Source organism: Oreochromis aureus, linkage group 23 (genome assembly GCF_013358895.1).
Source record: "Oreochromis aureus strain Israel breed Guangdong linkage group 23, ZZ_aureus, whole genome shotgun sequence".
Taxonomy (NCBI): Eukaryota; Metazoa; Chordata; class Actinopteri; order Cichliformes; family Cichlidae; genus Oreochromis; species Oreochromis aureus.
The window spans coordinates 20,367,461-20,382,614 of record NC_052963.1 but is presented as its reverse complement, the minus strand read 5'-3'; the positions used below and the strand labels follow the sequence as shown (position 1 = coordinate 20,382,614).

Genomic DNA, 15,154 nt, shown 5'->3' with positions numbered 1-15,154 from the left:
ACACTTCATGACAGACAACCCTTACAGCCCTCGTCATTCACACTGTGTGAGGTCGCAGTGTTGGTGCAATCAGCTGGATAAAAACACAGTCTGGGATGTGATGACTGGGCCTTAACTGTTGCAGCTGGGAAGGGAGACTAGCCAAGGCCTCCGGCATGCTGACGGTGTTCAGTGGCTGGAAGAAAACTAGGGGAAAAAAAAACAACAAAACAAACAGCAACAAAAAAAAACCACACACACAACCAGAGTGATAGGTTAGCACTCGGCGTGGCAGCTAAAACCCTACGTCAGACTTGCAGCGTCACCAGAGCCCCATTTTTATCCTTCAGAGCTGAGTTAGCAGCAAATAAAGAAATAAATGAAAAACACTTGGCAGAACCAATTAGACCTTGTTTTGTTTTCCCTCTATAAAATGGTAACAGTTGAAGATGAACACAAGTCAACAAATTTGCACAAATGCCTCGCAACTCACAAATATAAATTTAAACGATTCAACATTTAATTGGGGGCAATAATGACGATTTAATTGATTGATACCTGCAATCTTGTTCTAACCCTCCAACTTCAACAATCATTTATCAAACTTCACATACTCAAACTTGGAATATAACTGAACTGAAGGACAAATAGACAGTGATGGGGTCCAATACTAGTCCCACACAAGAGGAACTACAAACAGTTATTGTAAATACCTAAATATTAACAACAACACTTGGTCAGTCATCTTTTACAGTTAATTGGCTCAGATTTGAAACACTATCTTACTAAATTTTTAATGTAAATGGAAGATTATAGTTTAAACAAAAGCAAATCTGTGATCATTAAAATATATTTTCTGAATGTTTCTATTTGTATTAGTTTCTGTATTCCAACTGTCTGATTTTATATTTGATATGGTGCAGCTTAAAAGCCTAACCAGGGACAAGGTCTGCAAATTAGCGGTGGCTACAAGTCAGTTTTTTTGCATTTTGGTCAGTATGAGCTTTTAGTAAAAGGTAAAAATCATCACAGTTAACCGATTCTGCTCATGTCCACCTCCATGTTTTTTAATTCTTGGCCTTTACCAGAGCAGCTCTGGATAATTCATAGTTCAAAATAATCCTTCTTTAAATTATACTGCAGCCCCTCAGTTCACCCTCTGTCTAAAACAAACTTTTTAGCTCCTCCCTTTTTAGACAACTTTCTTCTGACTTCCTGTCCCTAAGGTTCTAGACAGGAGGTGGGTGGGGATTTTGTGCTGAGATGGCCTTATTAAGGGTTATCCTCTCTGAGAGAGCCACGAGTAGAAAAAACTACCTGAGTGTGAGTGTGAAACATCGCACACGTGACCGAAATCAAAGCAGAAAATGTCCCCTTCAAGGAAACCTGAGAATCTAGCACTGTTTCCTGGCTGGTATTCGGAGCAGAGTGTCCACAGGAAGTCGTCTCTGGGAGGAAGGTTAGTAGCGTGTCAGGAGGCAGACGGGACGAACGGCTCACAGCAGGCTCTCTGCTATGATTCATACCAACACCAAATTGGATTTGTGCAAAGCTCTGGGTGCTCACGATGACCTGCAATGCATCATGGGGGGGCGGCTTGGTGCTAGGAGAGGATGTCTGAAGGTCAAACTTGAGTTGGCAGGCAGCTCCTCTCAGCAGACAACCAGAAATAAAGAAAAGGAGCCAAGTTTGGATACATGAGAGCAGAAATGTACCAGATTATAATTTCAGCATCAGCAGAGCTTCCTCTGGAATCATGCAGCAGCAGCAACCATCAGAAAATTACAACATCTAATAGAGGAAATGGACAATTAACAGAAGCTTTCACTCTCAGCTTCTTGCGCTCACTCTTTGTCGATGGAGACAACATGTCACATTACCATTAGCATAAAAGCTTCCCATCAGTGTCTACTCCACTCTGTGTGCAAGGAGGGGCACTCACAGTAAAGGAGAAACCAGACTTTATTTAAGCAACAGTGCTTTTTACTTCAAGCTGCTTTCGTCCTTGTGTTGACTGCACTTATAGAACTGAATTAAACTGAGTCTGAACTGAATTCCTGAAACTATAGTTTGCCCTTCCAACTAAAATAAAAAGGATTTCCTCCCAATAATTTCTATTTATAGATAATGTTTTTTGTCGAGTCTCATGTGGTTTTAAATATTAAAGAATGATTCCCAGTCTTTTTCCTCAGGGTAGGGAGTATAGCTTATTATTTACATGGGTGTGGGAAGTAAAAAAGGTTGGATTGGAGCATCTCTAACATACACACATAGCTCCTGAATATGTGAGAAACACAGAGTGACTTGGACTAAAGTAACAGATGTGAACGGGGGTTTTCCTGAGGCCCACTGCTGCAGAAACCAAGAGAGGAAACACTGGCAGCGAGTTGAAAGTCAGATTTATAGCTTTTGTGCCAAGTTCCACTCAGGGTGAAAAGTCAGGAAGTCTCAGCGAGGAGCACATATATTTTAAAAGTGTGTCTGTTTGAATAGATTACATTAGGTTGCACCTCTCAGAGGAATACCGCCCCATACTTGAAAATCGGATTCTTTAACGGTGCCTTAGGAGGAAGCTCTGACTTTCCAGCATCAGTGAAACGCAGCAGTAACACTACAAACAGTTCACACGCCGTCTGGGTTCGCATGTCGGGGTCGCTGCATCGTGCTCCACCTCTGACCGCATTAATGCAGGCTGCTGGTGAGGAAGGAATACACATCAGAGAGTGTGTGATTGAGGAAGAGGAGGAAGACAGGATGGAAGGATGGAGGGTGAGGTAGAATAGAGGGGGACTGAAGCGCAGCCACTGGGAGGAAGTGAGGTCATGTCTAAGTAAAAGCAGTTGGCTTTCTGTAGAAAACCTCTACTTCTACTGGAAAACAGATTTTATTTTGAAAAACTTAAAAAAAGAGAGACTAAAACGACAAATAGAAAGATACTTACAAATGCAAAGCAAGAAGATCAACAACAGGGAGACAGAGAGTGAAGAGGGATAACACTGAATTAGTAACAGTGGCATTAAACTGAAACTGTAACAGTGAGCAAACATATGATCAGCACAGTGCACGTCTTCAGATCACACTGCTGTCAGGACAAGAAATAAAACAGAAGCTGTGACATTAAATGCAGCGTTTCACAGTGAATCACATTAAAAACATGCAGCATTGAAATGCACTATGAGACATACAAACGAATAGTACAATCTGAAATGACTACTATGACTGAGTACTACTACTACTACTATACTTTTTCCCACCACTGAAACAAATGAGGCCCAGCCGGCTTTGGAGTCAGAGGTCTCTGCTCTAATCAAAAGCAAGCAGCCATTTCCATATAAATAAACATTTGGCCTAAAATGAAACAGAAACAGCTGCTGGTGGATTTTAACCGTGTAACACTTGAAATGAACATGACACTGTAATCAAATAATAATGAAGTAAGAGGGTCCTTCTTGAGTGAGAGACTTCCCCTGTGGGAGCATCATTACCACAGGCAGGTTAGAGGTGGACACTGGAACATCTGGATGGTCTCATTAATCTACCTCAGCTGGTCTCATTAGTACTCTCGCTCACACTCTCCCTCCCCCTCCTCTCGCTCTGTTTGTTTTTAAAGGTCAACGCAAAGAGAAGCTGAAACAGCAGCAGCCACTCCACAAAACTCTCTCCTGTACTGCAGATGAGCGAGCCTCTTCCAGAAGAGTCATCGAAATGGCATCTAACCGAACTGAAGCAGGAATCTGGAGAGGTTTCCTTCACACGTGACCTTTCTGTGCCTAGACCCCCACAGGAGCAGTATTTTACCCGTCACTACTAACACAAATGCTTCAAACCTTTGTCATCAATGTTAAGGCAGCTGTTTAAACAGATGTAACTCACCCACATTATGTTTAAAAAAGTTGGGAGCTTTATGGTGAAAAAAACCCTGCAAATTAACAAGAATTTACTGGCAAATTTGTGAGAAAAAACCAAATTCAATTTATGACAAAGAAACTGCCAGACATACGGGGAAAAAGGCAGAAACTTACCAAGAAAAAGCCAGGAAAATTATGCACCACCATGGCTCACCTGAATAAGCAGGTGAGCTCTCTGCCTGCTCTCCTGAAACCAAAATTTGCAAGAAACTCACAAAATTATGAGGACAAAAAAACAACAACAACAACAAAAAAAAAAAAAACACAGTATCACCCTCACATTACATTGTTTTCTCCAACCAGGCCTTAACACTAATACACCACCATCATATTCCCACAGATCTCCCTCTGAGCCCACCATCAGATGGTGCGACTCCCTTCAAGTCGGGGCCTGAGGTGTTCGCACTGACAGGCGGAGGTCTCTGTGTGAATTGAGCCGTCAGTATCTGCTGCATTTATTTAATCTGATCGATGGCGCTGGTTTCACCGCCTCACAGGCATCATGACAAATTGTTGCTGGTGGGTTGGAGAGGGCGGAGGCAGACATTAGACTGGGAGCGCTGAGAGAGAGGCGGTGCTGCACGAATCGATCTATGCGACTGACTCATCTGCTCAAGGCCCTGACATCTGCTGGGCGGCACGCCAGCTCACGGTGCTTAAAATAAATAAATAATTAAAAAGCGAAGACATGATTTAGGCAGGGTGAGCTCCTCTGCATCGCAAACAGCTCTGAGCCCTTACTAGCTGAAGCACGGCCTCAGAGCCCTCAGAGTCAGAGTGGAGCTCAGGCTGAGCCTGTCTGTCTCTTCTTTTCAGACTTCAGTGTTTGAAAGCAGCAACAAACACCAGGATGTACATCTTATGTGTTGAACGCCAACAAAACAGTCCAACAACCTGACTGAAGAAACCCTGATTAATATATATGTAATACTGTTATGTCTTAATAAACAGCTGTGGGGTGGTTGTGTAAGAAGGTGGTCTGCATGTCGAGGTATCCTCAGGTGAGACACTGAGTCGACCCAGATGCATCCATCAGAGTGAATGTGTGCACGAATATTTCGTGTTGCAAGCTAAACATAGGACAGCAACCTGTTTACATCTACAAAAATAGAAGAAAAAAAATGGTTGCTTCCTGGTTGTATTAAACCCTGTTGAGGGTGACTGACTTCTATCAGGAGACCTGTGCAACCTTTCTGCAAACAGCTGCAGTCTGACTTGGACTGTTTCAGTCACTCTCAGAGAGACTGCAAATAATTGCCGTCTAGTTTTTAAATGCCGACAGATGCCAACACGTTGCCATTAATCTGGACCAGTCTTTGTGAATGAGCACAACTCGACTGGTTGTATTCTGGTTATCTGAGGACAAAAATGTAAGACAGCAACAGATATGTGATTTTCCATGATTTATCAGTTCATTGCCGTTTTGTCAGAAACAGTTTGCAAGTAATTGCCAACTTGACCCCATTCAATCCCAGACTGATTGCAGACCGACTCATTTAGAAGTCAGATAACTTTATCTTACTGGATAAAACAGATACTGACTGAGGTTAATTTGAGGACATAATTTGGAGAGCAAAAAGGTGATAAATCACAGTGTGTGTTTCTGCAATAGTCAGCATATCACAAAAAGTAAAATATCGCATATCATGTGGGGTGTCTGGTGACTCCCACCTGCAGTATTTAGTTCAGAATGTGAATAAAAACATTCTAGAATTGAAGAAAAAAGCTGGCGATGTTGTAGTTTAGGCCTACAGAGGGGCAGAGCCACAAACGAGACAGACTGTAGTCACAATCAAAAACTTAATCAAACTGCCTGATCAGCAACAAAACAACCGATATTACAGATTAAACTACAGATCTTTACATTTTTATGTTTCTGATTCGATTTGCTGGATGTTGGAGACTGCCATTTAATGACCCACAAGAACCCTGAAATGCTGAAAAACTAACCCAATAATCAATCCCTATTATGGACATAAACTGATGAGTGTGGCTATGAGAAGGTTTTACAATGTGTGGGAGTATGGCTGGAGGATTTTTAGACTTTCTTTGCATATCTTCTTATATTACTCTCTTTTATAAGGCTTTATATTACACAGGATATTTAATATTGTGAGTAGCTGTCCAGGAACTGCAGATGGAAATCACCTGGAAGCTAAATGTGCTGTCTATGTACGATCCCTGACACGTAAACAAAGCTCCTTTAAGCTGCCTAATAGAGAGAAGTCACTGAGTTCCTCAAAAGCGTTGAGTTTTTCAAGAAGACGATGAATCTGCTTGCTCACCGTGATTCACGCTGCAGATAAACTTCACACAGTGATCTTCACAGAACGAGCCGAAGCTTGGCTCAGACTTGGATTAACCTCCGGGGGAGGCATGCTAGTGCTGACAACCAGTCAGCTGAGCAGAGCGACAGCCTGAATGCCGCCGGTAGCTTCAGCAAATTGTCCGTGAACAGAAACAAGTGGGGCAACTCTGTCCTGGAGGGGCAATGAGGCATTTTATGACTGTGGAAGCTCTCTAAGGAGACAGGCTGGTGTCAGAGCTGCTCCGAGGGGAAGAAATGATCGGCCGGCTGGTTATCACGCTGGATCTTCAGCAACTATGTGCATCTTTATATATTTTCTTAATGAGTTGCCTCTAAAAATAATGAAATTACAAACCCTCCACTGTGGCTGTCCTGCAGCCCCCTCTCCTGATGATAGTATAAATTAACAGACTTATTCAAAATTCTGACACTCATATTTTCATTCACTGTATTTCTACGGAGGTCCAAAAGACAGCAAATTTAAATTAAAATGACACAAAAATCAATTAATATGCCGCTACATGAAAACACAGCACCTCATCTCTGTACTGCTTTTTATCTCCAAGATTTTTCTATTTTTTTAGTCTGTATTTTCTTTTATGTTTTTTCTATTTATTTACTTATTTATTTGATAGACAATAAGCTAGTGTAGCTGAATTTCATGATATTAAAGAAAGATGATTCATGACAGTGTATATCTGTGGAGGAACCACAAACACTGAGTTTAATTTATTTAATTCTAATTTATACTATTCTTGATACAACCTATTAGGACTTATTAACTTTTTTTTAAATTTTTTTTATTTCTATATTTGGAAGATTGTTTTTTTTTCCCCAACTGGCATACATACTTTTTTTTTTAATTCTGTATTTTACTTTGACCTTTTTAAAGACTGACATTCATAATAAATCTATTGAATTTTTTTCATATTGCGCCAAATCACAACAACAACAGTCACCTTAATAAGCTTTTACATTGTAAGGTAAAGACCCTATAAGAATAGAGAGAAACCACAAAAACTAAATAAACCCTTGCATTTGGCAACAGTGGGAAGGAAAAACTCCCTTTTAACAGGAATGACCTCCAGCAGAACCAGCATGACCATGGGGGTGAGGGGATGAAGACAGGACAAAGACACACTTTTGGAGAAAGAGACATTCAGGATTCAGGGAAAGGAAAGGAAAGAGCTCCTCAAACTGGAAGCTGGTTCCACAGAAAGAGAGGCCTGAAAGCAGAAGGCTCTGCCTCCAGCTTTATTTTTAAATACTCTACGAACCACAAGTAAATCTGCAGTCTGAGAGCATAGTGCTCTACTGTGGTGATATGATACTATGAGGTCTCTAAGATAAGACAAGGCCTGATTATTCAAGACCTTGTGTGTGAGGAGCAGCATTTCACATTTGATTCCGGATTTTACAGGACGTCTGTGGCAAGAAGCCAACCAACGTTAATGAAATGCCAAGAAGAGTGGTCAAATATCAGCCACAATTATACCAGAAGCTTGTTGATGGCTACCAAAACCACCCAATCAAGGTGCAACACGCTAAGAAACATTTAGTGGGAGTTTATGTATATATTTGATCCTGTATGTATACTTTTAATCCTGTGTGGATCAGAGAAAATCCCAAATAAATACAAATTTGTGCACTAAATTCTTGTTTTCTAAAGTCATTAAAGATGTGTGCTGTACGATCGTTCCACCCTAGAACATGCCCACAACTATATATGTGTTAAACATTTAACATGGGAAAAACTGATTTTAACTTGTGTCTATGTTTTCATTATTTTATCTTTATTTTGATTCATTGTGCTATTTTTTACTATTAGTAATGTAACAGATTAATTTATTGTTATTATTAATGTTATCAATGATTTATACTGGATTTTTCTACTTATTTTTTATTTATGTCGCTAGTTAGAGGCATTTAAAATAAAACTTTGTTTCAGCCACTGAAGAAACATTTTTGGCATCCATAAGAGAAAATTTCAGGTTAGTATCTCAAAATTTTTACTTGGAAGTTGTGGCTTGGCTCTACCCAGCAGTTTGTTTATATATTTATTTATAATGTATATAGTTTTTTTTCTTTTTTCCCCCCAGAGGCAGAGACAAGCGTCTATACTTTAGACTTGCTTTACTTTGCCTCTCATCATGTGGCATACACTGTGCTTTATAATTAATTATAAGTGTATTAATTCAGGTCAGTAGCTGCACTCCTATGGAAGCAATCGTGGGTGACCTTGAATATGCATGGAGCTGATGCTCGGTGTGGAGTGGAGATCCAAACATTAACCAGGCTCAGTTGTCCTTAATTTTTCGTTTAAACTGACCCGGCTGGGTAACCTGGTGAAGGCTGATGCCTCCCTGAGTCTGGATGGATGGAGGCATCAGCCTCTAGCAGCTGGTCACGATATCAGGCTTGCCCCACCTCATGTGCTTCCATTCCCGGACACGTCTCAAATTTACTTCCTTTCCACCAGTTTCCATTGAGTACATTCTCACTAATCGCCACCCGCTTAGAGCAAGTTAATGCCACAAAACATGCTTGGGTTCATACTGGAACTACTAAGTCATCTTAGGTATATTACACTTGTCCGATAATAGCTGTTGGATTTACCTCCATCGCTACCTACCGGAGCTCCTCACTGACCTGACCCCGTAGGTGGGCGTACTATCACCGGTCACTTGCACCCATAATCCCCCTCATCTACAGCCCCTGACCTGCACAGTTCCCCGGAAAACCCAACCTTCCTTGCCAGCCTTTAGCAGGCTGAGCTAAATGAACATCAGAGCTAGCAGCTAGCCACTTCGTGTGATGCGCGTTAGACCCTTTGCACCAAACTACGTTGTAAAAAGCCTAAATTCAAATAACGTCCCTTTTTGTGCAAGTGTTATATATAAAGTGATTAATTTTTAACTACAACGAGAAATTAGCCGCATTTCTTAAATTCCGCGTATTTTCTGTAAGTAAAACTGGTTCATTTTTTGTAAATGAGAAGCCTCAAGGTAAAGGCACCTGGATGTCATGATTGTTTACCGCCCCATTAAAAATACTCCTTTTTTTCTATTGAGTTCGTCCTACTGTTAACGTTACTCACTTCTCTGTTGAAGAGTCCTTGCCGGTAGAGTCATTGGAGCAAAAGCCTCTCAATGCGTACTTCCTGGCCAAGTGCTGAGGGGCTCTCCAGCCAGAAAACCGTCCTCTGCCCGGTGACCGTCCATCAGGACTCAGGGTGCTGAAGCAGGCGGCGGGAGCAGGTGCTGCTTTAACGCCGACCCTACCTGTGAGCGACCGCTTCAACTGAGTCTGGAATAACTCCTTGAGCGTTACTGTAGACCGAAGATGTAACATTTCAACCCTGTGGTACAGACGAATTGTGCAGTGGAGTTACTGTAAGACGGTGTGGACGTATCGTAGAGGTCTGTTCCCGGTGAGAGCGCCGCTGTCTCGGTCGAGTAACGGTTCTCCCGCTGACTCAACAGCGGAAAAAAGCTCCCCAGCGGGATACAACCAACCTTATCCACCGCGTGAGCTGTGATTGGACGAGCTTGACCCATGGGCGCACCTAATTGGTGAGAAGTCCTAACAGTCCCGCCCACGGTTGTGAATCGTGTTTTGGTCCTGTTATCTCCATCACTTCCCGTAATTAGCGAACATTTTTATATTATTTATAAGTATTTGCCCATTTTTTATATGTTTTTAGGCACAGTTTGAATCTTTTTTGTCTTTATAAACTCATACAATAACGAAAACAATCATATTTTTGAATTTACTACATTTAATGGCTGTTTTTATTCTATTATAGTTTAGCTTTTTAGCTCTTTTACTTTATAGAGCCAATATATTGTATTACGTCACGTTTTTACAAATCATTTCACTGTATTTTATTTACAGTTATTATTGTTTATTCAAATAATTTCCTATTTTAATGTTTTACTACACGTTTTCTATTTATTTGAACTGCTTTATGTTAAGCATGATACATTTTAGACCTATTTGTTCATGTTATATTTATTTTTTACTGGCCCACTCTTCTTTATCCACTCCATTTTCATGTAGGCTTTGTTTGTGGCTGCTGTAGCACAGACATAACTTTTGGAGAGACAAAAAGTATATATTTTAAGATACGATGGAAGTTAGCCATCCAGTTTTAGTTAAGTAGGAAAAAACAAATTATAGGATGAGTCACAAGTATGTAGTCTGCATTAATTTTAAGTTAAATGCACATTTTGCACTCTTAGTTGTAGAAATGTTATTATGTGTGCCACATGAATGCTGGAAACCCCATAACACATATACAAGAATTTAAGAATAAACACAATATAAGTGAAGTAATGTCATAAACATCACTAAATTGAAATATTTTAAGCCTAATATTTGCTGACTGACTCATGTGCATGAGTCTTCATGCTTGGCCTGCAGAAATCATGTGCAGATGATTCAAATAAACAAGTTTGCACAGCTATATAACTCACACTGCTGTGCAGAAATCTTGAGTCATCCCTCATTTCTTTATACTTTGGTAGGAAAATAGGAAGTGATTTATTGAAGCATGTGCAAACATACATGTAAATACAGTATATAAGGCAAAATCAGAGATTGTACAAGTAATGAGTTTGAAAGTCAATATTTGGTGTGACCATCTTTATTCTTCAGCACAGTCTGAACTCTCTTAGGCAGCTTTCTTGTCATTTCTTTAAGTAGTCTTCAGGAATAGTTCTCCAGGCTTCTTGAAGGACATTCAAAGCTCTTCTTTGGATGTTTCTGCCTTTTGTTCTGTTCTCTGTCAACATGATCCCACACTGCTTCAATAATGTTGAGGTCCGGGCTCTGGGGAGGCCAATCCATGACTGATAGTGTTCCACTGTGTGTTTTTCTATCCAGGTATGATTTTACTGCATTGGCAGTGTGTTTGGCATCATTGTCATGATGAAAATGAAGCTGCTGCCAATCAGAAGATCTCTAACACCACTGGCTGAAATGCAGCTCAAACCATGACAGAGCCTCCATCAGACCTGTTGTCACAGATTTTCAGTCCAGTTCTTGTGTAATGTGAAGCTTCAGTGAACAGTTGATGGATCCACTGAAGGTCCAGATGGATCTCTCAGGTTCTGTTTCAGGTATTTGCTGGATTTGTTCCTGTTTCTTAAGGACATGACGTTCAGATACCGTACATCTGCTGTAGGTAGTTTTGTTGTTGTTGTTGTTGTTTGTTTTGTTTTTTTTGTTTTTTGTTTTTGTTGTTTGTTTGGTTTTTTTTTTTGGGGGGGGGGGGGGGGTACGCCTGATACTTCTGCTTTTGTGCCCCACTTCTCCATTTTCCTCAAATTTTTTAAGAACACACTGCACACCATGCAGACATAAAACAAGTTCTCAGCTAATATTTCTTTGGGAATCACCTCGTTGGTGCAAAAATACTATTTTAAGCTGTCAAATTGTGTGTGTGTTTTTGGTTCAGTGTTAAATGGCTTAACCAACAAACAAACAAACACACAAACAAAACATTCTGGACCACACTGAAAATGAGTGAAGCAAACGTCACTGAGTTTATGTTAAAATATTCTGCTTCTCCCTTTTTTTAAGCTTCCTATCCATTCAGCTGAGTTACAGTCCACACTCTCCACCAGTTGTCCATGCCTGTGACCTGTAATAAATAAAAATGAAAACTAGACTTCTATAAAAAATATTATATAATGCAATTATAAAACCTTACAGGGATACAAGTAGAACTTTAAACAATAAAAACAAATAAACAAAAACAAGGAAACACACCCTGGAAGAGACCTGAGATATAAAAGTAATTAAATAAATATTAAAGCATCATGTCTCTGCACAGTGGTGAGGAATAAAGAGGCTTAAAGCAGCACTGTGCAGGACTGTCACTGATGTTTTGTGCTGCTCTGCCACCTTGTGGTTCATTTTGGTGTTGCACACATTCAGGGTTTTCTCTGCAGGCTCTCGCCTTGTGTGTGTGTGTGTGTGTCCTTGAAAAAAACATTTACAGCGCCATCTCCTGGTTAGAAAGTGATGTGAGACTAGTTTACAGGGGTGTAGGAGCAGCAGCCTCTTTCCATTCATGAAGTGACAGATTGATGATTTGCAGATAGAAATCTGGGAACCACATGCACGCTCTGCAGAAAAAACACAGAAAAACACATCAGAAATTTCCCAAACAGTGTCACACTCAGGTCTAATTCAATCTGCAGAGCTCAGTGTACCAGATTACAGATTATCGGCCTCTTCCTCCTGAGTCAGGCAGCATTTTAATGCTCGTTTTGACCTCCTTTGCGGCCCGCGTGGGTGTAGCTCGACGCCCATCACTAAATAATGACCTACACCACAGATTACTCACCGGAAAGTGTTTGCTTTACTTTTCCCAAACTTTTTTTTTTTTTTTTTTATCTGACTGTATCTTGGTAAACTCCACCCACCTGGAGAGCCAAAAGAGGATAAAACAAACAAATTAGAGCTGACTAATAAAGCCTCCACTGCACTTGAACATGAAACATTCATGAATTTGGCCTGAAAATCTGATTTCCATGTGATCAGAAGCAAAGGGGACTTCCAACCAATTGCACACAGAGGGTTTTTACTTGACAGGAATCGACATTTTTACATTTAAAAAAATCCCTTTTTATGCAGATTTGAGCTAAACTAGATGATCTGACTGATGATGGCTGAGGAGAGGTTTGTCATCAAGCGGCGGCAGATGAATACCTGCTGTTTTACTGCTGTTCATTTGGACTATATAAGACATCTTTTGGTGTCCACATACTTTTGCAGCCCTTGCAGGCGTTTTAGTGAACAATCATGAGCTTCTAAAAATAAAACCAGTGGGATTAAATGTGCCCCAACATGTCCCAGACCATGTGCACATTTCTGACAGAGGATTCTTTCTAAGCCGAGAGGTTTGAAAATACAAGCTCACTGATGACCTCCTACTTACTGTAAAACCAAAGAATATAAAGAACGTCAGGCTTTTAATGATACAATGTGCTTGTAATGTGCTTGTTTGTGTTACAGCAGCGTCTTTTATTCTCCTATTTTATTTCTCTTAAAACATTTAAAAACACTCATGTGAAAGAAGGCACACTCTACCTCTTTAAGTCACAAGATTGTACCAGCGCAGGACATCATGAAAATACTCCCTAGCGGAACTTAAAATGAGATAAATACAACCTCAAATGAACAACAGCACATGACATAGTACACCGTGTCATTATTTATTTAACAGAAACTGAGCCAAAATACACAAACAGTCCTGTGAAAACCCATAGTACCTCTATAAAGCAGATGTTTTGCTAGTTTGCTGGTCTGGAGCATTCAGGTGCATGTTAACAATGCCACAGTCTTCCCAGAAGTGGACGTCCCAGCAAATTCTCTCCATATGCTATGTGTCAGACTCTACAGGCCTCAGTTAGTATGTAAAATGTTAAAGTTTGTGACAGTACAGTCAGAAAAAGACTGAACGAGTGTGGCTTGTTTGGAAGGATTGACATGAGACAAGCCTCTACTCTGTAAAAAGAGCACGGCTTCGCTGCTTAGGTTTGCAAAGTTACATCTGAACAAACTGCAGGACTTCTGGATCAAGGTGTTTGGTCATAATGCACAAAATCAAAGACCTCATACCAGCTGTTAGCACAGCGGTGGAAAGGTTATGATTTGGGCACCTTGCAGTCACTGAGTCGACCGAGAACTCCTCTGTATACCAAAACATTGTTGACTCAGATTTGAGGACATCTGTCTGACAGATAAAGCTTGACCCAAACTGAGTCATGCAACAGGATAATGATCTGAAGCACAGCAGCTTATCTACAACAGAATGACTTAAAATGAAAAAAAATAATGGTGATGCAATGACAAAGTCAAAGTCCAGACCTGAAACTGACTGAAATGCTGTGGTGTGGATTTAAGAGAGCTGTGCATGAACTTCAATGACCTGAAGCAATGTCCTAAAGAAGAGCGGGCTAAAACTGCTCCACACTGATCAAGTGTAAAGTTACTGCTGCGAAAGGTGCTTCTACAAGCTGCTGAATCATGGGGTGCACTTAGTTTTCACACAGTTTCAGCATTTTTGTTTGTTTTATGAAATAAATAATGTCTAAACATGTCTTATGTCATGTGTTGCTGTTCACCTTGAGGCTGTATTTACCTGATTTTCAGACCAGCTTATTCCTACACTTCCATGTGTATCTTTTCTATGTTCATGATCAAACCAAGTCAAACGTTCACTCTTGGTAAAAGTCACATACTGATGTGTTTACATTGACTCTAGTGTGACCCTGACGGCTGGGAAATTTCATTAAAGGGGAGGGGAGGCAAGAAAGACTGGAGACAGTCCTGCTTTGCTTTTCTTCACTTCATCTAGTAATTTAAAAGCTACAAACAGCTTCTTTAAAAGCCTGGCTTCCTGTTTCTTTCTTTCTCTGCTATAATGCATAAAACATTTAAAAAAGCAACTCCAGGACTCATGAAAACCGGCCAACTCAAAGCAGCCCTCAAAGTTTAAGCTGCGTTTTCTCTGCATGCGGCATTAAAAGCAGAAGACAAAGGAAGAAAAGAGAGGAAGGGAAGGAAGGAAGCAAGGAAGGAGGGGAGACAAACATCCCTAACGAAGCTGCAGGGAGGAGAGGCGATAATTCACCAACACCCACACCTTCTCAAAAGCAGTCGGCTTCCTGCTCCTTTCAAAATGAGGGTGATGGGTGCGCTCGGCAGATCCCTCCCACGCCGCTTAGCGGCTGGCTTCCGCCCACCGCCCGTGGAGCCGCCCACCTCCTGCCGTTGCCGCGGCAACACATCATCATCATCATCATCATGAGCAGTGACTTGCACTGGAGGAGGAGGTGGAAGGACAGGGAGGGGAGGGGTGGCTGTTTGAGCAGGGCTGCCACTGTGAGCAGCAAAACGGCGTGGGTGTTCATGAGCTGAGTTATTCTCCTGAGAAAATCTGTCCACG

General features: G+C 40.9%; 1 protein-coding gene across 4 annotated transcripts in view; it reads right to left on the bottom strand.

Annotated features, from left to right (window-relative positions):
* Nucleotides 1–9,690, bottom strand: part of LOC116317077 (glutaminase kidney isoform, mitochondrial) — a 30,094-nt gene extending 20,404 nt beyond the window's left edge. The window contains exon 1 of one of the 4 annotated variants that reach the window (XM_031735750.2): nt 9,293–9,690. In XM_031735750.2, coding sequence (XP_031591610.1) covers nt 9,293–9,546 — 254 coding nt within the window. In that variant the 5' untranslated portion in view covers nt 9,547–9,690. Of the gene's footprint in view, nt 1–116; nt 1,482–2,920; nt 3,974–9,292 lie in introns of those variants that run through there. The other 3 variants (XM_031735744.2, XM_039606758.1, XM_039606757.1) reach the window with 3 other exon arrangements.
* Nucleotides 9,691–15,154: the final 5,464 nt, after the last annotated feature.